The sequence below is a fragment of the Coturnix japonica genome, chromosome 5, assembly GCF_001577835.2.
Source record: "Coturnix japonica isolate 7356 chromosome 5, Coturnix japonica 2.1, whole genome shotgun sequence".
Lineage (NCBI taxonomy): Eukaryota > Metazoa > Chordata > Aves > Galliformes > Phasianidae > Coturnix > Coturnix japonica.
Genome location: NC_029520.1, coordinates 11,354,476 through 11,377,735, shown reverse-complemented (window position 1 = coordinate 11,377,735; position 23,260 = coordinate 11,354,476). Strand labels below are relative to the sequence as shown.

Here is a 23,260-nt window from a genome sequence, read left to right as displayed (position 1 = left end):
TTTCACATGTTTCCCAAGACTGTCATGCAAAGGTATAGAGATGGTCAGGCTTGCCCAGCCCAGGGAAAGAACCAGCATGGTGATAGAACGACATGAACGAATGCAGCATGATCCTATCCTGGGCACTCCTGCCCAAGCAAATACCCTTGGTGAAAACAGCATGTGGAGTAAAAGGCAAAGCTGAATGCCTGCTGAAGAAGTCACATCCCAAGTGGAAACAAACATAGCCCCCATATAGATGTAGATACCCTTTTCTCTCTTGATCCTTGTGGAGTAGACAGTACATCACAAGATGGAGGATCACTTAGCCAGACCACATTGTCCATATTTCGCTGCAGCCCTTCAGTGAGACTCCTTGGGTTGCAAATTTTCCATTATTTCACTCACAGCCTATGATTTTTCCAGAGATAGCATAAAACCAGTCAATACCTGCCTTCACCCACACATTAGCAGGAAAGGGCCACTCATTGCCCTGATACAACCGGACACCATACCCAGGATGCCCTTTTGTTGCCTCGCGTGCTTTTAGATGACCAGAACAGGATGGCTGCTACTCTAGGGAGAGGAAAAGGCTCTCCTGTGCTGCAGTGGGTTTGACTTGGTCATGGGCAGGCCGAAGAGGAAGTAAGGTTTCACATGCACACCCTAAGCATAGTCCCTCAAGGGTGCAAATGTGTCATCCATAAACAAGTTCTCATTCAACTGTTTAATTCTGATTTGGAAAATCTGATGGGTGGGAAAGAGAAAAAGATGAAGGAGAGCATGGGCACGATGCACCACTGATTTCCACCAGAACTGGGGCAGGGAGGGAAGCTGAAAGTTAGCACTATAGCAGGGCAAAGAACTGGGAGCAGCAACAGGAGAGGAATGTTGGGGCTGTCTTATATTAGGGACACCAGGTGTGGGATGGGGACACGACGTCAGAGCTGTCCCTAAGGCCAGCAGAGCTACTTGGGGCTTAACGTCCCTTATGGGACACTCCAAATAGCTGGGCAGGACGCTAATCTCTTGGCAGCTGGAGCACACTGCTGGTGCCAGCACTCTGCTGGGGAACTCGGCTAATTACCGGAAGAGGCATATCGGTTACGCATGAAAAAGGAGTGGGTGGATTTGCATACTTGGTCCATAATCCACCATTAAATTCAAGTGTCATTAATGTTTGTGTGTGCTCTTTTCTGATAAAACAGCCTATTTCAAAATACTCACTTGGCTAACTCAAAGCTTGCACTTGTGTCATTACTGCTTTTCCCTGTTGCACAGTCCCATCGGCATCTCTGTGCACCAAACACCTGCACATTTACATTCATTTATGAAAAATGGAGGAAAGAACATTCACTCCCCAGAAGATCACAGCCAGCTGGCTGACTAAGGCACTGCTTCTTCCGTGGTCTCATCCTCATGTCTACAAATGGAGGAGTCCAGACAAGGACCGAGGATGAGTTCACTGATTGATCAAGGACTTGCAACACCTGGCTCCAGTCCCAGCAGTTCTAATCCTGGATGAGCTGGGACAGGCCAAGATAGGGATCACAGAGTAGGTGTAAATGGTCATTTCTTGAAACAGGCACATCCCACTGGTGCGGCCGGGACTTGTGTTGCTTGATCTATCTGCAAACCATCTGGAACAGCAGAGAGGTAAGGAAGCTTGCTGAGGACATGCAGCTTGGAGAGCACTGGGAGAAAGAGCAGACATGCGAAACTGCACAGGGCTCTCACAGGACTGAAAGGTTGGGCAATAAAATGGCACTCAAAAGTCAGAGCAGATTAAATATCAAGTGATGCACATGGGGAAAACAAGTATTAAGTTCAGGAATGAAATGATGGTTTCTGAAGTGCTTATTACTACTCAAGACTGAGACCTTTGGACAAGCACAGGCAATATGACAAAGGCATTGCTAAGAGCTCAGCTAATACAGCACTTAGGGAGTACAATGAAAGAAATTGAACTAGAGAAGCAAACATCATTATACCACTGTATCAACTCCAGCACTCTGTAGAGCACAAGCAACACTTGTCTTCTCCAAAACCTACCTGAGAAGCGATGTAGGTTCAAAGGACAATCTGTAGCCTGAATTCTCTCTAGTCACCAGTGATAACTAAGCAGATTAAGAGGCCAGAAGAGTTAGTTGCTACTAATATTGTAGAAGGAAGAGGCAAAAACATGTTCAAGGAAAGACTGGACAACTCTGTGGAAGAATAATCCACTGAAGATTACTAAAGGGTAACAAACCACATTCATTCATGTCAGGAAATTCCCTGAGCTGAGAACAGTTGGAGGCTGGAAAAGTAATCAGTGAAGCATCATGTAAGTTTTTCCCACTGTTCTTCCCTAGGCATCTTACTGTGATTTTTATTGGAGAAAAGGTACTGGCTCACATTGATACATGAGTGCAATTTCCTCCTCTCAGTAGGAATCAAAACCATATCTCTGAGCATCTCACAAACCAGACAGACTCATCTTTGCTCATTCCCCAGGAAAAGAAAAAACAACCAAGAGCTTTTATTCTACAGTCCCTCAGTATTCCAGAGAACAAGATTAGCCATAGCTCTCATGTTGCGCTTGGGACACTCAGGAAGGAAAGGGTAATTCTACATTTCAGGCCATGGAAAGTTCATGCATCTTATCAAGTGACTGTTTAATATAACCCAAAGACTTAAACCCCCATCTCTCAAGCGTGGACATTTTCCCAGACCTCTTCTTGCCAATATACAGGCCTGGTTTTTCATTTCCAGGAATATCTTGTTAGACACCTATATGTGGATATACAGCTGGTCTCCTGATGCTAAAAAAAGGTATAGTGGCAGAGCTTGGGTAGAAACACCAGACTGAGGGCACTCCAAGGGGAAACAATGGGACAGGAACCCCTAATGCAAATGGAAATGTTTCCACTGACTATCTTTAAACTACATAGCTGGCTTCTGGTTGAATTTTGAAGTAAAAGGTATACATGCAGTACAGAAATGTTTACATACAGACACACAAATTACATTCCTTCTCTCCCAGCTTCTTCACGATGGGAGACCGTACCCTAATGGGTGGTAAAGCCATACTTATTCTAATGAAACAACAGTTCCACGAGCTACTCTTCCAAACTCAGGGAGTGGTGAATTATTAAAACACTCAGTTTGGGTGTGTTGCTGGGTAAAGACTCCCACGTATAGACTGATTAGAAAGTAAGAAGCACTTGCTAGACAACCCAGTGACTCATCACTGAACACATCGTTAATCATATGTTACAGCATGTCTGACTTCATAGAATACCGTAGGTGGTGAAATGATCTGTGAATGAATTCAAGGTCTTGCTAGCTTTTATGAGGTTACATTGCTTCAGACTCCAAAAGCCTCAGCTGGGCAGGAAGCTGCTGAGGGACTGCTATAGCAACCCAGGCCATGTGCCCAGCATGCCAGGTCCCTGCTCTCAGTGGTGGCTTTGCAGAACATCTATGATTGGCCCTGGCTCCAGTTGCTGTTTCTCACCCATTGTGTGACACTTAAGCAGGGCTGGCTTGGACAGAGCTGCATTTTGCTGCCTGAGGATGAGGGGTGGAGGCTGGGTAGTTCCATGAGGGTAAGGAGTATGATTTGACTGTATATATAGCAAGATGAAAGCCCTGCAAGCCAGGCACATCACCTTAACCAGCACTTGATCTCTTCCCAGTACAATAGTCATGTAAAGGAGTTTTTCAAGCTACGTAATCCCTGGCAAAATGAGGTACTTCTTTACCTTGAGGAAACAAACTGCACACACATCAGCCTACCAGTGTTACAGCACAGAATGTTCCTGCTCTGCAACAAGGATTCCACCTCAAGGTGTGAAAAGTCTTGCTATGCTACATTAAGGGCTCCAGCACCTTTTGTCTTGTAAGACCTTATAATAATAATAAAAAAGACACATTAGGGCCAAGTCTGTATGGGGATCAATATCAGACGCCAATACCAAAACTGTCAAATGAAACACTTGACACATCAGGTGGAAATGTTTCTAGCACCCTACTCCAAGCTCTCCAGTTGCACAACAGGCCCCTGGAAAACAACCCTTTTCCCAGCAAATACAGACCCCCTTAAGGGTTGTGGTGTTTTGATTCCATGAACAGTTTGACCTTAGAGGCATCTGCTTCAGATGAGTGACTCACTCCATTTCAAGAAGCAGAAGGGCGAAACTAGTAATTAAGGGTGCAGCTTACTTGCTTGGGCAGGCTCTGTATGCTCCGATTGTGAGTGGTCTCACTGTTACTATATTTAATGAACTCTCCCAATTAAGTATTTTGTTTTCTTCATCCCATAATGATGATGGTTTCTGCATGTTAAATGTAAGCCAGCAGGAAGCTGCTCTTTGTTTCACATTTGCAAGTTTACTTCGGCCTCCTTCCCAGCTGGTCAGACAAGCACCAGTTGTGAAACCACTAAGAAACTTGGCATGAAATGATTTGTTTTTAAAAACTTCCTTGGTATAGAAGAAAATAATTGATTTGAGCTAAAAGCACATTAAATATTAACTGAACTTACTTGTGATTTTGGGGGGAATGAATTGAAAACAGATGTACGGTACTTCATTTCCGGATCTTCTATCCCTCTAACATAGTTAAGTGGATTTCAGCTTTGCTACAGCCCTGAACAAGAACATCCTTTATCTGCAGCCCTGTTGCAGTGGTTGCATTTTGAGCTTGCACACCTCTGCCCTTGGTTGGAGGCATTCCCCTTGAGGAGAAGAGCCTCATTGATTCTCTGCACCACGTTTAATCTTGGCCCCACTACTCAGACCACCTACAGGGATGCCAATTAGCATCAGCTGCATTACACTGAACATTCATTTACAACAGCACTTGCTGGGAACCACATCTTAGGCAGCCTCATGGGCAGCCTCTCTCCTAGCCGCATGATCCTGCCCAGCTCACCACCAAATGGAAGCAACTGCACACTGCCTGATGGACTCCCGTGGAAAATTGCTGGCTGAGTACCTGTTGATGTGTTTAATTGCAAATTAGCAGCTGGAAACTAGGAGGGGTGAGAACTGTGTGAGCAGCCAGCGGTCTGCAGGGGAGTTTGGAAACCTCTAATGAAACATTCAATGAGCAAAGCAATGGCACGCTTGGTTATGTTGTATCCAGAAGACTTACAGTTCAAGACAGAGCCAGAGGCCACATGCTTCTTTGGCAGGACATCTAAGGGAACACCTGCATTTTACCAGGGTAAGTGTTACAAGCACCTGAAGGCAGCAAGGGGCTGTGCTGGTCAGAGGTTTGCAGTGGCAATTAAGACTCGCCCTTGTGGCATCTTGGAGCTGTTCAGAAGCTGGCTGCATTCAGTGCACCAAGCAGCTCTGCATACACCAGTTGTTGAGGAATTTGTTTACTTTCTGTGAAGATACTAACGTTGTTTTTCTCTTTATTTTCTTTTTCAGAAGAGGAAAACAAAAAACCCACAAACTTCAAAATGCTACCAAGCAAAAGCCTGTTAGATGCATGTCTGGTGTGGCTGAGGTAGAGAGATCTACAGACCTAAATCTGCATGACTACTTTTAACAGTTCTTATGTGAAGTTTTCCTTCTTTACATGCAGAGATAGGCCTGATAACAGCAGCAGCTGAAAAACTGACAATTTATCTTCAAAATATCCCCATAGGTGACAGCATGAAAAATGAGCTGAAGACCCACAAGCACAGACAAGGAAATGCACCAAAAAGTGTCCCTGCAAAGTCCTAAAAAGATTGTGGCAGAAAAAAAATAAAAAAATAAAAATCACACAAAACTTAAAACAGATCTCACACATGCAGAGTCAGTCCCTATACAACCAGCATAGATAGGACATCTGCCAAAGCCCATCAAAAGGGCAGAATTCAGTGTAAAGAGCCAAGCCATACAGTAGAGATATGAATTAGCAGCAGGAAAGGACTTGAAATTCATTCCTCTTTAGTAAGTCATCAGATAGCAACAAATGAGGAATAGAAACTGTTGGTGTTAAAGATCAAGAGCTTTGTCTTTCATGTCTGCTTGACATCAGGACTGGTTGCTAACCTGGCCTCACACAAAGGCAGTTTTTTACTAAACGATACAAACTAAGTACAACTCACTGTATTCACAAATATAGCCAACAAACCCTGTATTTTTACTACCATAATAGCCAGACTGTCCAAAAGCAAACCACCAGAGCATTTGAAGTCTTTATGAATGCTCTTTCTTTTCAGTCAAAGTTTGCTCTTAATTTGTCCCATGGACTTAATTTTTGGAAAACCCAAACATGACCCAAAAAAGAGATGAGAGCAGTGAAAGATCAATGAGCATGTGGGGAAAAAAAAAAACAAACATATATATAATTATATCTTATAATAATTATATCATAAGAAATATATGCTTGAGAGTTCCTCTGTGGATACCAACATCCAAATACCAATCGATAGAGCTGCAGAGACTGATATTGGCTGGTATCTAAAGGAATAGCACATCCTGCTGGCCAGAGCACCTTTGCTAAGAGTGGTTTAGCCCTGGGCTATTCATTGGAAAGTCCCAATCATGAGTGCAAGACAGAAGGTGAAAATAAAAAGGCATGGAAAAAGATTAGGCAGGACAAGCCTCAACATGCTCAGTTTGTTGTCTGCTCTTGGCCCGGCTTACCCACATTACAATTATAACCTCATTCCTCAGAGCAAAATGCAGTTCAAAGAGACAATAAAACCCTTTTTAGTCCTGCACTTGGCAGCAACGTCAGTGAAACGGAACTGAAACAAGTCCTGGAGATAAGGCGACAAAGGAAGTTAAACTGTTCCCTACAGCTTGCCGTTGGGAAAATGGCAGTGCAGAAATAAAAGCACCGCTGTGCACGTGGCTCCTGCCTTCACTCAAAGAAGTGGGACCTGCACTGTGGTTTTAAAAGAGATCATACTTTATTGCCAGGAGATGGGTCACCCTTTTGGGGTACAATTCAATAAACGCTCAGTTCAGGTCCTGAGAAATCTGGGTTGGAGTTCTGTGGACTACAAGACATCTTGGGAAGGAGTCAGTAATCTGAGCAGCCACCAAAACTGAGGTTCCCACTGCTTCTTTAATTCTCTCTTCTGTATGGAAAAAAAGGAGCCCCAACCAGGCATCTATGATCACGGTACAGCCTTTTCACCTCCAGTGGTGGGATGGACAGTACCCACTTGAGAATTACAATGGCAAAGTTTTTAGGGGGAAAAAACAAAGGAGACTGAGGGCAGCTTGGGTCAGCTTAGCACCATAAAGAAAACAAGAAGAGGTGAAAGGCAGAGCAAAGAGCAAGCTTGGGGTGGATCTATGTCTGTGAGGTGTCCAAGGGAACACCGCCAATTCCCACCTCCCTCCCAAGTCAGATTAACACAAAGTGACGAAGCAGGGTGTAACGGTACCCCAGGAAGCAATGAAGCAGCAAAGGGAAAAAAAAAAAAATAAAAATCACTGGAATTGCAGCCAGATCTGTCTTCATCTCATTGCTTGACAGGACTAGAGGTTTTCCACCACTGACTACAAGCATTACACACTCAACAGCCCTAGACAGTGAAATATTCGGCCGCTACAGCCCTAGGCATGAATGAACAAGATAGGCAGAAATAAAAGGCCCTGTAATCTATTACTAAACTGCCCAGAAATCATCAAGCAATTAACGTTGTAAGGTTACTAAATAATGAAGCAACATGTTTTTGCATTGTTTCAAAACGATTTCACCAAGACTGCCCTCTTCAATCGCACTGTACCTTTGGGAGCTCCGTGTATCCCCTGAGGATGCTCCGATGCCTTTTTACAGTCACGTAAAAGGAACAAACTCTAGCCCTGTGGAGGACAGGCAACTTTGCTAATTATAACCAGGCTGAATGAAAACTTAATTATCCCACTGGAAAGCTGCAGATACTTCAGTCTGACTCAGTTTTTGTGCACTAGACTTTTTCCTCCCTTTCCCCATGTCAAGGAATTTCTTGGAGAGGGAAAAACGGATGAAGGCAGTCATGAATAATCAGGGAGGGAACTTTCCAGAACAAGGCACTAGTGTGAAAAAGTCTTTTTTCTGGGGCGACATTTGCATGACTGAGTGATGACACAAGAAGACTGCAAACAAAAAAGCCATTATACCCCTACCACAGCTTTCAGAATCTCCCAGCGCTGACTTGGTCGTTCCCTTCTGTGCCAAAGCATCTCCTTCTGGGGACAGAAATTTCAGCCTCATCTGCATCAACATTTCCTCTTATGGAGCTGGGACCGGAATGAAAAAATGCCATTTGATAAATGTTCTCATTCTGGACATCAGCTAACAACAGACAATGGAAATTATATACATGCATGCAGCCCCAGCCTCATTAATGTTACACTGCTTTTTAATAGACTGTTGCTTGGGGGCTGCAGCTCTCTGATAGACAGCACAGCTCAGCCCAGATGCCAATCACACCCACAATATTGTAGAATCATTATGGTTGGAAACAACCTCTAACGTCATCTAGTCCAACTGTCCACATACTATCAATGTTACCCACTAAACCATGCCCTTAAGAACCACACCTCAGCATTTCTTGGACACCTCCAGGGATGGTGACTCCAGCACCTCCCGGACTGCCTGCCCCGATGCAACACTTAAGAAAGAAAAGTCTTTCTTAAGCTGAACCTTCACAGTGCAACCTGAAACTGTTTGCTCTAGTCCTATTGCTAGTTACATGAGAGAAAAGAAACCAGGGCGCATCCTCAGGAAGGCAACCAGAGTGCTATGGGTACAACTGGGCTTGTGCTGGAAACCCAGCAGACTAATCATAAACGCCTTGGAGACCCTGGACAAAGTCTTTTGTTCTGTAGGCCATTCACTGTAATGCGGAAGGCTGAGCAGTGATGCAAAGCAGGCAGGTTCAACCCTGCTGTTGAAAAGCAGCTGGGGACTTCCAGGGCAGCACAGCAGGCACAGCGGGAACGATGGTGCTGGACCAAGCCCAGTCTCTGGAGCCCCAGGGGGTATGCTCAGCCACTGGGAGCAGGGAAACCATTTCTCACCAGCACAGGAAGCCAAGCGCTTGGCAACAAGCAAGACAGCTCTCCCCAAACTCCAGTTACGCAAACAGCTGCCTTCTGCTGGGTTTCAACATGCTCCAGTGCTCCAAAAATAATTTCCTGCATGATTTGATACCATTAGCAGGAGCACAGAGTGCAACATGAACAGTCACGCTGCCTCGTGCTAGATCCAGCCAGCCAATGGCTTCTAGAAAGCCCTGATTACCTTTATTTTTTTTATTATTTTTTGGCAGACATGAACAATTACACAGGAGGGATAGGTAACTGAAGGATGTAATAAGCCCTCTCTTCTTTCTCTGTGGAAAGTTTTGACGCAAACCTGGACAAAAGCACATGCCACCTTGGTCCGTCCCCCTGGACCCTTTCCATAGCTAACTGAGATTTCCCAGCCCTCACAGCTCTAACACTCACTTATGGCAGATAACCAAAAATCCGCAGCCAAGCAGCAGTCAGCACCAGCAAAGTTCAGCAACAACGTCAACGCTTGCTGGGCAATCAGGAGCTCTACCAGAGCAGTCGGGGTTCCCCGATAGCATAAGTACCCATAAACGGATAACACAACATCTTTCCTTCCCCACTTGCTGCCCCTTTGGAGGCTTGCTGGAAAAAAATCCCAGCCCAGCTCAGTGCTTTGGGAACAGCAATTCCAGTTCTGAGCTGGATTGGAATTTGGATAGCAAATTTGGCCCTATGGTGTACTGGATTTCCTCTTCCCTGTTCTCAGCCATCTGATGTTCATTTCCAAGGAGCAGCACAGAACCTGCTCTGGGGAGACTCCTCCAGGACCTTACAACCAACAGTGCTCTGGAAACCTCAAGAAGTACAGTTAACCATGCCAACGCCCAGCATGTCATCATCACACTTCATGCCCTAAGGAGCTCAACAGCATGATGCCCCAACCCTGGTGCTCAGTACTCCAGGGCTTGCACATGGGTAAGCTACTGTTTCCCAAATTTAGCTGAGAAAATGTTCAGTAAAGAAATGAAGCAGAAAAACAAACAAACAAAAAAATACTGAAGCTGTTGCGAAGTGGTATTCAGAAGCTTATAGCAGGTTTACAAAACCAGAAGCATATTAAGGTTGTGCACAGCACATGCCAGCACAAAGGGGGACCCCCTAGCAGAGTGTGGAGTCCCATTTCAGCATCTATGGCATTTTCTAATATTACCTGTCTGAGAAAAAAAGTTCCTTGACAGCATCAACCAAGGGGTTTTCCACTGCCTTTCTTCTCCTATTCTTTGAAACAAAGGTGTGTGTCAGAACCTGTCTATGCTCATAAATTTGAAGCCCAAAGGATCAGGACAGACCATTTTGATTTATCCTAACCACCAAGCTTTCTTTCTGTTGTTATTCTTTGAGCTACACACTGGGTTATGAAAGAATCCCCTACACCACAATTCAAAGAAAATGAGGCGTGAATAACCCACCACTGCTTCCATGGAGCTTGGACATAAACAGAAATCCCACCTCCACTTCCACACAGGACAGTACTCAACCACTATGGCCCTGGCTTTCATATTTGAGGAAAATTATGCCTCTGAGCTGCCCAAAAGCCAGGTGGGACCTTTCCTGTCACTGTGAGGAATAAGGAGAGCAACCCTGTGGAGAAGGTGGCTCTGCAGCTGCTGGGGACCTGGGCTAGGTGGAGGACAGGACTGGTGGGAAGGGATCAAGCTGGTTTCCATGCTCAACTGACCCACGTCTGCAGCTGCTGCTGCTCCCACTGCTCCGGGGAGGGGAGATAGGCAGCCATTCAGCTTTTCCAGACAGAGCACAATTCCTGTTTACAGCCTTTGGGCTAAGCTTTTCAAAAGCAGGAGCTGGGTGTCTATTCTTGCGGGAAACCAGGTGTGTAAACAGTTCAATTAATATATCCAGCACACTGGGCTCTAGCACAGCAAAGAAGGCTAGTGGAGACAAGCCAAGAGCTCAGGAAGGAAAATACTTTTAAATAATATGCCTAATTAGAGATGGGCCCAAGCCAGAAGTCTGTACTTGAACACCTGGAAGAGCTCTGGGGAGCAGAAATGTAACCTGAACCCAGATTAATATTTTGTAACTCTCCCATCCCAATGAACCAAATCCCCGTCTCTGACTGCAGCCTCACAGGGGTCTCCAGCAGCCAAAGCTCTGAGATCCAGATTTCTGCTTTCAGCCAGACTATGGTCAAGTTGATGCTACGCATCCCTCTCAGCCCCATGCTCAGTTCAAGCACTGCCTGGTAAAGCCCCACCATGCCATGCACAAAGCCTTACAAATGGCAGACTAGTCTCTTTTTCCTGCTTTCCTCCCTCCATCAAAGGTCTCCAGAATGGAGAGCTACTATACCTCGCAGAATCACAGGATCATTTGAGTTGGAAAAGACTCTTAAAGGCCATCTGCTCCAACTCCCCTGCAAAGAACAGGGACACCTACACTAGATCAGGTGCTCAGAGCCTGTCCAGTTGAACTTTGGGTGTCTCCAAGAATGGGCCATCCGTCACCTATCTGGGCATCTACACCTTTCTGTCTCTTCATACCATAATCCCATTTGGCCATCTCTTTAGAAGCGAGCTCCATCCCCACTAAACCTCCCTGCCACCACACGTTGTGCAGCACGGGCAGCTCACCAGGCTGACTAAACATTTACTTTTGATGGCTCACATCCAAAGTCCAGAAATAGATCATCATCCACAATTACAAAGTGCCTGGGTGTGCCATCAGATCAATTCCTTGCCCCTTTATAGCATGCCATTTGCATTCCTGTGCTTTACATTTTGCACTGCCTTGCTGCTGCCTGGCGCCGAGCTCACTGCACCTCCCATCACACAGACCAGCAGATACGCAATGCCTTATCTCCCAGATGGAGTATTCTTGGTAGTTATTAAACAGGAGGGGTTTGTATCACCTGAACTTGGGCCCTACTAGGCTGAGGTATTCCACAAGGGCAAGGGGATTTTTTACATTTTACTTTCCCTTCCCCAGCAGGCTCTTAGCCTCTCACCTACATAGCATGAGGCACAGCTGAAGCACAGATGGGATTTGGATTTGCTCACAGTGAATGCTGCAATAGCCAAGGCAGCACTCATTTTTTAGAAACCTTTGGAAAAATTTAGTTCTGCAGCTATTTCAAGCAGTTTTACACCACTATTGTACTTTTCTAGCTATTGCGAATTCTTCCCTGCCAAACCTCAATTTCAAAACCATAAAACAATGAAAAAAATATAACACAAGCTTTGTACAATCATATGTAATGAGAGCACATGTGGGCACATAGTGAGGTGCAATCCAGCAGGTGTTCAAGAACCACGGAGATGTGGCACAAGGGACATAGCTAGCAGGCAATATTAGTGATAAGTGGATGGTTAGACCAAATGATCTTAGAGGTCTTTTCCAACCTTAACAATTCTATGAAGACTGGGAAATATCCAGAATTCTCTATCATCTAAAATCCTTTTTTTTTTTTTCCCCCTGTACAAAAGGAAGAGGAGAAGAAAGCCAACCAGTGCAGACTGTAGATAATTTGTAACACAACTTTATGTCAGGGAGAGCCTTTCTGCACTTACAGAGGAAGCAAGTCTGATTCACAAACCTTTCAGTCTTATCAGCTTTAATAATCATTAGTATCTTTAGTACCACTTTTTTAAATCCCGAACTTCTAAGAATACAGCGTCCCACAAGTATTTTTCACAAGCTTCTATAGATAGCTTTTCCAAGGGCATTTATAATCATGTATTTTTTTTGTCATATTGTTTCTTAAAGAACTATCCTGCAGAAACCTTTTAAGGTTTGGGAGATTCCATTCTGCCCTCTATAAATTTCTTTACCCAGAGCTTGATTGGAAAGCTAACTGAAAGGAGCCCCTTTCAATGTCTCCAGTAAGTCCCAGATCACATTCTCCAGAGCAAAAGAGAAACGAACCAAATCCCATAAAAAAGGAGATGATGTAGATTTTGAAAGGGTCTCGATCTCATAAAGCAGTTAACCCAAAAATTTCATCTTAGGATAAATAGGGAATAAAGGAATACTTATTGAGAACAAGAAAGATAATACTGCCTACAGACCACAAAGGATTGGATGAATAAAACCATCAAGAAAAGTACATTAAAGATGAAGCAATATTTGCTGCTATAACAAACAAGCAAAAAAAAAAAGTCCAGGTGCTGCATCAGATGCTCAGAAATACATAATGCTTTTACATTCTGAACCCATACTACATGAAATGGACCAGATTTTCACCTATGTTGAATTCTCTTATTCTGAAAGTCCACCCCCAGGTAGGAGACTGAAGGAAAGTCATGGTCATTTCTGGACTGGAAGGTGCTGGAAACACCTTTTCCTTTGTTTATGATAACACAGTTTGCCAGGGTGAAGGAACAAGCCCCAGCAAGCTGGAGATGGCCATTGCAAGACTCCTGTACCCTCTGGCAGTGCACTGTGCCAGGATGCTTTGCATACCTTCAGTGCTGCTGATGGTGGAGAGGCTGTAAGCAGGGTTTCACAAGGAGCCTGTCATGAAATGAAAGCCCTGGGTGGGGCCACGGAAGCTGGCACAGTTCATGCCCAGGTCACAGCGCTTTTATTTCCCTCTGAGCATACCTGACCTTCACCTGCAGTGGCCCAGCATGCACGAGAGGGTGCTGCACCTCCTGTCCATCTAGCAGCTTGCTGTTTGCCACATCCTCCTGGTCAAAGGTTTAATGCCCAACCCCATGCTTCTTCAAAGGGCTGCTTTTCTAGTTGTCCTACACAGCAGTTTTATTTTACAAAAACAGAAGGAGGCTCCTCCTTCCCTGCACATGAAGGTCCCATCTAGGAAATGCTACTTCCACCCAACCTCAGTCCCTCGATTCTCCCAGTCTGCTTTTCCAGTGGCCCTGATAGATCTAAAAGCACTAATCTTTTACCCCACACACCTTATCCCTCAGGTCCCTGAGCCAGAGGTCTCAGCCTGCAAACCCCAGTTCCACCCAGCCCACCCTTCCCATGCCAACCCACACATTCATCCCAACCTTTCATCCCCTCCCTGTGAAACAATCCTTCCCACACATCCTTCCTGCCCTGAACTCCCCACACAGGGCTAGGTCGTTAATTGTGGTGGGTCAGAACTCAGTGTAAGCACAACACTTGGAGTCTATAGGATTAGGAGATGTAAAGGTGAGCACTGTCCATATTGGTGCTCGTGCACAGGACTTGAAGAAAGTTGTACCATCCCACAGCATCCTCCAGGTGCTCCCAAACTCCTGCTGGGCTCAGCCCTGCTCCTCAGTTCCCTCCTCCGGTGGCCTCAACCACACCAAGCTTTATGGCTATTCAGGATGCATTTTTTTCCTGCAGCTTTTCTGGAATATCAAAATGCTGACACACACTTCCGATAAACAATAAAAAGATAATGCATCCCCAAAATGGGATGTCAGCTGTGCTCCCAAAGGCTCTGCCTGCCCAGGAAAGGATACAACCAGAGAAACAGGCTGTGTTTTCCCCCAAGGTAGATGTTTGTGTGCACATGTCTTGTGATGGCAAGTCAGCACCCCAAAGGCTGTGTAATCCAAATTGCCGTACAGAAGATGAATTAGAGGGAGGAGGAAAAAAAACAAAAAAACATCTCAATGCCCCCATTCTAAGCCTAAGAAACACCACTGCAGAGGGAGGGGACAACTTATATCATAGAAAAACTGCAGCAGAGTCAAGTCCCAAATCCCACTTCACAGACTGAACCTCAGCCTATTCTGTGCTTTCTGTTTAGTGTTAACAAAGAGGACAGTGTTTCCCTGGATTTCAGTCCTAAGCAATACTGCTGGATTTGCTGCCCAGTCATGAAACATTCCAGGAATGGGAAGAGCAGATGAAGCTCCAGTGAGTCATGAGCAGACACTGTCTCACTGTACAACCAGAGAGACCAGGGTCACCCCCTGCCCTCCATGCTGCCTCTATTGAGGTCAGGCCCCAAATACCTTGGTGACTTTCCACAGCATTCTGTCATTTTGTTCCTTCTCAACACAGCCTTGGAGGAAGTCATCATACAACCTGGTCACTGGGCCCCCACAAGCCAAATACACACTTCCCTTAGCTGTTTTCAGGCATGTTTCCTAAGGAGGAACATCTCATTCCTCTCTGTTGGCCACCTAGAGCCTAAACAGTATGTTTAGATGTAGCTGTCTCCAATGTAGATGTCTGAGCTTAAGTGATCTCCACCTGAAGTGCAGAGGCATTCTTCATGCTCAGGAATAGGTTAAACAAGTCATCAGATATGGAGAGCTGAGTTGTAGGAGAAGCAGCCCAGACTTCAACCTTTATGGAATAAGTTCTGAGGGCACGAGGTGCAGGATACTCTGTCCAGAGGTATTTAACGTAGGCTGTACACTCTTCAGGATGATTGTTTCCCAAGATGGAGCCATCATTATGCAGAGTAAGTGAGAAGAAACGGATTGAATCTCCTGGCCCTTGCTGCTGTTTTCATTTGTTTTGGTGTTATTTTTTCCTGTTTATTTCTGCACCTTCCCTAATTCATCAGCTCCCTGACCAACAGCCCATTTCTTACTTCCTTCCCATCTCAACTACACAACCCAGCGCCTGATTGATGGTGGCAGACACTGCAGCTCAGCACCTCCCTCTCCCCAGAGCCCCTTGACACAAAGGACAAAGCAAGGCCTGTGCCAGCATCACTGAACGTCATCATACCAGGCAGGGAAATGCCACAGTTTCTTCTGGAAGGGAGCAGGAGCAGCTCTGGGCAGCAGAATGCCTGGCTTTGTGCAGGAGCAGAACGCACCCTCCTCACCCTCTGCCATTCTCCCACCCGCCTTCCCAGCTCCCAACCTTCAGCCCTTTCAACACCCACAGTCTTTCCACTCAGCCACTAAGCAATGAGAAATTCCCTGCCAGAGGACATGATTCAAATGAGTTATTGAAAAGAAATGTAATTCCCTACTCTGGGTGAGCAAGCTCCTTCTTTTCCCCTTGAGGAAGAGGAGTAATAGCACAGCCAGGAAGGGAAGTAAAAAACAAACCAAAAAACAACACAACAAAAACCATCCCCAAAGCCTGTTATAATATTAAATAAGAGACCAAAGGGGTTCGGCCAGGAAAATCCCAAGTTCAAAAGAATAATTGCTCCAAGAGATTTAAGCCTAAAGCTGAGTCACTGAAATGACAAAAACATCTCCTTGTCCATAGAAAGCAAACAAATTCTGGGCCATGCTGCAACATTTCCATATGTCCTTGTTAGAAAGAAAGAGGAGCCAAATGCAATTAATCACTGGCTCAGAAGAAAGGATGAGATCTCTGTAATTAACTACCTTAGGCTCAACTTTCTGCTTTTGAAAACTAATCCAGCCTCCTCCTTCTCTCACCCTTCACCTGAAGCACCAACACAAAAGCCTACTAGAAGTACATAGTCACCTCTCCTGTAGTGCACACACATCTGCTGCAGCTTTCCAGTGAGTGCCCAAAGCATAGTAAGCTTTGTTCTGTACACCACAGAGCTACTTTTCTCAGCCCCTTTTGTGGCTGGGCTGTGGTGGACTTCACACACTCACCAACAACACTGAGACCTCAGATGAACTACAGGAGTTGGTTTCAAGTTAGGTATTTATATCCACTATCCTAACCCAGCTGTCAAATGACCAGAAAACTTCAATTAAAAAGCATGTAAACATGAAAATGCTCCCCAAACAACAATCACAAGCAGTTTTAACTAATTGCTTTGTACCTGATCCTCAGGTGGTTTAAATCTGTCTGACCACTCTGCCCACAGAAAGCTCCTTCTCCACAGTTGCGTACTGTTTATTCAGAGGTGAGAGGACAGGACTATGTATTATAAGAGTAAACCTTCAAAACTTAAGTTCAAGTGGGTAAAGCCAACTGACAAGCAGCTCCTCCATCTGCAAAACTGCATTTCACAGATGATTTCTTTGCTGTAGTATCATTCAAAGCTTTGGAAAATTTGAGGGAAAAACAGCACTTCAGAGAAGAGGAAAGGCTGGAGCTGGTGGCTACAGCTGAGAAGTGGAGGTCTGGATATGACCTACGAAAAGGCCCACACAAATCTGAACAAGTCACTCAGTTTTTCCTTCTTGGGGCTCCCTTGGTAAATAAGAGCCAATAAATATTAGCCTAACAATGAAAACAATAACAGTACAGCTCTTTAGGTCAAGTACATCAATGCTACCATTAAATACAATATAGTGGGATAATAGCAAAATGACATCAGCAGAGGAACCAAGAATGACTTCTACCCCCTCTCGTGTATACAAACCACTACTAACATATGAATAATACTGTCAACAGTCTGGGAATGCTCTGTAGAGAGGGAGGGCAACGAATGCCAAATGGACAGAAATCTCCAGCTTTGCTCATCCGTGACACTGCAGAAATGTTTATTTTCAAAGGAGTCAATGGGTGCATTTGTCTATGAGAAAGGGAAGTGACTACACAGCTCCGACTATGGTTGGAATCTTCCTGTCTTAGTATGGGAAATGGGAAGGGATGCACCAGCAGGGACAATGATCCTTGGATGCGTCCTTAGAACAAAACCCACTACTTTCCCTCCAGGCCAATGTCACAGACACAGCCAGAAGCCATTGGTGGTAATTCTATGGGATGGCAGGAGCAGCAGCTCCCAAGGCACCGCAATGGGATGCTCCATCGGGCACGCATGAACTGTGGGCTGAAGCTGCCCTCCGCCGGATGCATGGACGTGGATGGGAAGGGATTGTTAGCGACATCAGAACGAGCCGATGGTGACACCTAGCGGGCACAGCAACTTGCTGGGCACGGACTGCTTCCGAGGCAAGCGCCGTGACTAGAAATCGGCTTCGCCCAAACATAAATGTAAACAAATATATATTGAAAACTCTTCACCCTGTACTGCCGAACTGCTACGATACTGGAAGAGGTTGAAAAATAAACGATTCCCGTGCTAAAACGAATCTACAAAAGCAAGCATCCCTAAGAAAAACAAAGTCAAATAAATGCTCAAAAGGTTGCAAAGGCTTCTCCCACCACCTTCACAGAAATACAGGGAGACTTTCCCTAGAACATAATGGCCACGTGCATTTCTCTACCTGTAGAGTTCCCCAGCACACTGCATATTTTACTAATAACAAGCAACCAGCAAATTCAATGCAAACAGTGATATCTTTTCCATTTGTAGAAAGCACACAGAAGAGCAGCAGGTGTGTACTTTGATCTCCTCCATATCTTCCCCTCCACATCCCAGCCTTGCTTTCCCTTTCCTGGATACCTTTCTCCACACTGAGCATCCCTCCAAGCACATCAATCTCTGCAAGAGTTTCACACTGATTCAGGTTTCCATTTCTCAATTGTACAACATTGTTAAAGGTAGGCTATGCAGTGCATGCTGCTTTTCAGCTCCAGAGAAAAGATGGGAGAAAACCTCAATTTCTCACTTTGACCTCTTTCCATACACATCTTTACTACTATTGAAAATACTTAACTAGACAAAAACTGAGTGATTTTTGGGTTGGTTTTTGTGGTGGTTTTTGGGTTTTTTTTTTGTTTGTTTGTTTTTGCCTCCATAAAAACACAGCAAGTAATTCTTCACAGACACATGGAGAGCAAAATATTGAGTTCTGGTGTGAATCTCTACTGCCCCCAGCAAGGGGAGGAGGGGGTCTACAGCTGAGTTACTCAGTGTTATTCACAATGCAACACAAAGATTCCTTTCAGCAGGGGTCAGGTTTGAAGCATTCTTTGTCTAATCGACCCTAAATGTTAGCGAAAAGCTGTTAGCACAAGTCAGAGAAGTCTTCTGGCCCCTCTGAATCCTACCAGCTTTATACAAGTTGCAAGAAACACCACACCAAACAAGCAAATCACTCACCCGAATTTGGTGGAGAGGACCCCTCCCAGGGCAGAGCCGATGATGATTCCTACACCAAAGCAAAGACCCAGCTTCCCCAAGGCAGCAGCACGTTCAGAAGGAGCTGTTAGGTCTGTGATGACCTTCTGAGCACCTGCAAGGAAACAACCACTTAAAAGAAGCCTGCTGCAGTGCCCAAGCAATGCATACAAGCCTATAAGCCACTGAAAAAAAAACATTAAGGTTGGAGAAAAAAGCTCCAAGATCATGAAACTTGGCCACTAACCATTAATCAGCACCTGCCACAGAACTGTCCTTGAAGCCCTGTGCTCATGCACACCATCAGACAGAATTTATTACATCTCTAAGTTGGAGGAAGGGACTCTCCAGCCCTTTCACAAGTGGCGATAAGAGGTGACTCCCCACCAGCACAAATTATCTTGCATGAGTCACACAAACTTCCAGTAGCTAAAGCTGGTGGTACAGTTTTTAGTAGAAACATCTAGGAAAGCCAGACTAAAGCAGAACAACTTGGAGGGAAGTGTGGGAAATAGAAGCCATCTTTGTGACCACATGTTGCTATGACTAATATGCTCCTTTTAGCAGCAGAAATAGAAGAGTTCTCCTACAAAACTTCTGGTTGCAACACAGCAGTTGGAAAGCTCAGGATAGGGCTGCTGCCAGCAAACACTCACTATCAACGTTCAAATGGTGATATCCAAGCAATATTTTCAAGTTCATATGTGAGAACAGATCTAGGACTTCAGAGAAGAAACCCTGCCTTCCAGAGCCCCTACACTGGATTCTACAGCATTGTAACAAGAGGGAAAACACAGCAATGACAGTAGAGCAGCAAGGTCCCAGGCAAAGCAAGTGAGAATTTGCTTAAACACAACTGCTCTGAGCACAAAAACAAAGGAAAGAATCAGTTTACCTTCAGAAACCTTCAGACAGACAGGAGTCTCCTGCAAAATCAACCTGCATCCACTGCCAACCCTTAAAAGAGGTCTGGGGAGGGGCAGATCCTGGCTCCATCCCTTCCTGTCACTCAGGTACATTGCATACACCTGATCTCCCTTAGGTTGGCCATGCCTTCCCACCAGGTGCTTAATCACTGCTTCAGGCAGTGACTTAGCATTTCCACTAAAAGTACTACTACAGCTGTTTCATACATTCATTCTTTCAGTCCCAGTGCCCAACAGATGTTCTTTTATGCTGATGGCTTCCAGTAACACAAGCAGCACAAGAAGAGAACTCTGGCAATAAAAACAATCTGGGAAGTTCCTCAGCCCCATCCAAACTTACCTGGCAGTCCGTGCATGAACACTGTCGGTAGCCTGGAGAGAAAGAGGATGGGGATGCTGGTGGAGATGGACAGGAGCAGGAAGAAGGCACTCGCAGATGCACAGGAGAGAGTTAAGGCAGCTCTGCTACCAAACTGATCTGCAAACCTAGAGCAGAATTGATGAGAGGCTGTCAGAATTGGGATTGTGCTGGTACATCCAGGGGGATGAAGCTGTTCAGCAACCTTGGCCACATTCACTCGTCCCCTGCAAGAGCTGATGGGGCTTCCAGTAGTGAGTTTACATTGCAACTCTGAGTCTGTTCAGACCAAGGAATCAGGCTAGATGATTTCTTTCTTTTTTTTTTTTTTTTTAGTCCAGTTTCAGTGATAACTGAAGCTGTTCCACTTAATTTCTAGCAGTCTTCCATACAGGAAAATACTTTTCTTCTCAAAATTATATAAAAAATTTTGGCGTCCATCTGGCAACATACATCTTCAGACCCATCTACACTATTGGCAATCCACACACATATGAATATTTGCCTTTTCCTATTCTCTTCGGTGCCTTTTCTAGGCATTGGAGGAAAAACAGATTTTGGATGTACCAGGTGCAGACCAGAATCCCATGAAGGGAAACTGAAACACACAGCATCACCTTGTATCACTGCTGATCAGTAGCAGGGCTAAGGAGAAAAGCTAGCTTTTCTCAGTCTTATTTGAGTTTCCCATCACTGGACCACACTGCTTGTTCAAGTTTTTTTTGCCCTTTGGGAAGAGGCTCCCCACAGTCACTCTAGGATTTTTCTTGCCATTCACATTTCATTAGGAACAGGAGCTCGTGTCCCCTGAGACAGGCTTTTCCCACTCTTTTCCTCTTTCTGTAGATGAGCTTGTAGATAGAGTAGTTCTTAAAATGCACATAAACTCAAAGGAATTTTGATTTTGTATTAAACTCTGACTTAAATTCAGGGAGATGTGGCCATAGAAATAATGTGACCTACAGTCTTTTCACTGACAGCTCTACTTAACATGAATAAATACCCTTTTTTCCCCTCAATTCCCTAGTCAGAGGACATTTCTAAGGTTACAAGTGGCTATAAAATGCTTGCAAGATTAAGCCATTAGGACCTAGGCTCTGAGGACTCTGATGGCTTAAGCCTGTTCCCAGTATATTGTTACACTTAAATGTGTGCCATTAAAACATACCTACGTTAACATAAAGGCTGCTTCTATGTTGCGGTATTTCTAATTAGAGCATATTTTTTTTCCCCCTGGTCTGTTATGAAATCTTCAAACATTTCAGCAGGACCATGAAACAGAACTAAACTTTTTATTGTTATTATTAAAGTATAAGAGATTGGCCTTTTTCAGCCATGAAAAGGGTCATAAGTATTGTTCTCACCTTCCAAAAATGGGACCTCCCACGAGCTGGAGGACACCAAAGGTTGTCTGGAGGTACCCAAACCCCACCGAATCCAAACCCAGGTTCTTTGCCAAGTACTAAAAAAGAAAAGAAAAGAAAAGAAAAATACAAAAAGCAGTGGGTCAGGGGAAATGAAACATGCTACATTTCTGAATAAAGAGCTTCACAGCTGCATGTAGAGGACCAGAGCTCCAAATTCTGAAGGGAGTTGCTTCCTTCTGCTTCCTCTACCTACAGATGAAATCTTTATCATGGAATCATTAAGGTTGGAGAAGATCTCCAAGATCATCAAGCCCTACCATCAATGCATCACACCATGTGCACTGAACCATGCTCTCAGGGCCACATCTCCACGTTTCTTAAATGCCTCCAGAGACAGAGACTCCACTACATACCTGGGCAGCCTGTTCCAGTGTATCACCTTTCTCTCAGAAAAGCTGGTGAATAAATACAAAGTCTCTGGCCTACACTATCTACTAAGAAAAATCATCAGGATGTGATCAAAGCCATCAGTTTTACACCAGGTGACAAATCAGAATCACTTCTCATGCACGCAGTCCAACACAGCTAACTTTGAGGCAGGCTCTAACATTCAGGTTCTGCCAGTGAGAATTAAACAGCCTTCAGAAAAAGATCCAAGCAAACCTGGAAGAACCACTTGCACCAAAGACAAGAAGTGCTGTGCCCAGCAACCCATACTCACAGGTACAACTCCAAACTGCATGAACAGCAAGGTCAGCTCCAGAGTTACTATCAGGTAGGCAGCAAGGATCACCCGGCCCCTCCTGACCTCTCCCACGGCGTTGCTCTGCCCCCAACTCTCACTCTTCATTCTCCCAGCTCCTTCTTCACCTTCTGGGCTGCTTTTTCCGCTCATCGTGCTCATGGAGTGACTTAAGGTAGGCTGGAATAGGACGTGTAGGCGCGTTCTGGCTGAGAACGCACAGCATACGAAAGGTGCAAAAGCTGTATTTACAGTTCAAAGCTTAACAGTGTAAAGATGCTGAGTCACCATGCCGGGGATTGTCTTTACTTTTTCCTTCTCTCCTCCCCTTTTGTCAGACAGGATCAGAGGTAACTGCTCACTGAGCCCCAGATTTCACTGCTCAGCCTTGTCCTGGTGAGATCACTGCTTGGAGGGTCATGCAGAGACCAGGTTGGGAACACCAGCAGGGCTAAAGTGGACATTGCCCCACGCAAGAACACGTGGCAAACCCTTCAGCTCCTTAACTCTTTCCCTTCTTTCACTTTGTCTTTTTTTTTCAGCTGAGACAAAAATGTTTTCTTCAGAGCTTCTGGTAAAATTCTGTTTTAGTTCTAAGAGAAAAACAACATTGATAACACAACAGTGTTTGTAGCTGCTGCTAAGCAGCATTGTACAGAGCCAAGGCTCAAGGAGCTGGGAGGAATCATTGCCTCTGGTGGCTCAGAAAAGACATCTGTTTTGACTCTTTATTAAAAGAATACTGATTTTAGTTTTGGAGGTTGCAAGCAAAGCTTACAGCAAAGAGACTACCTTCCTATCCTCATGTTTCTTGCAATAAGTTTACATAGCCTATAAGCAAATATCAATCGAACATATACTTACCATTACCCTCACCACAATCTCCACTTGAACCCTTTTCTCACCTACACTGGGTGCTGCAAACTGAGAGACTGCCTGAGCTGCAAAGTGCTCACAAGCGACTTCACTAAGACTGCAAATTAATAGCCCAAGCCAAAACATACATAAAAAGAAAACAGTATTA

General features: G+C 44.9%; 1 protein-coding gene across 2 annotated transcripts; it reads right to left on the bottom strand.

Moving 5' to 3' along the window:
* On the bottom strand, positions 1 to 22,717 carry LOC107314567 (solute carrier family 22 member 18-like). Of its 2 annotated transcripts, none has more exons than XM_015863920.2 (5): positions 22,216 to 22,717; positions 21,492 to 21,589; positions 20,110 to 20,255; positions 18,826 to 18,958; positions 1 to 1,673 (listed from the first exon to the last, which is right to left on the bottom strand). In XM_015863920.2, exons 1-5 carry the CDS (start codon positions 22,396 to 22,398, stop codon positions 1,442 to 1,444), a joined length of 792 nt encoding a protein of 263 aa, XP_015719406.1. In that variant the 5' UTR covers positions 22,399 to 22,717; the 3' UTR covers positions 1 to 1,441. The 2 variants fall into 2 exon arrangements, with proteins under 2 accessions (XP_015719406.1, XP_015719407.1); XM_015863921.2 differs by having other exon boundaries at positions 3 to 1,619; positions 22,216 to 22,716.
* Between the last annotated feature and the right edge of the window lie 543 nt (positions 22,718 to 23,260).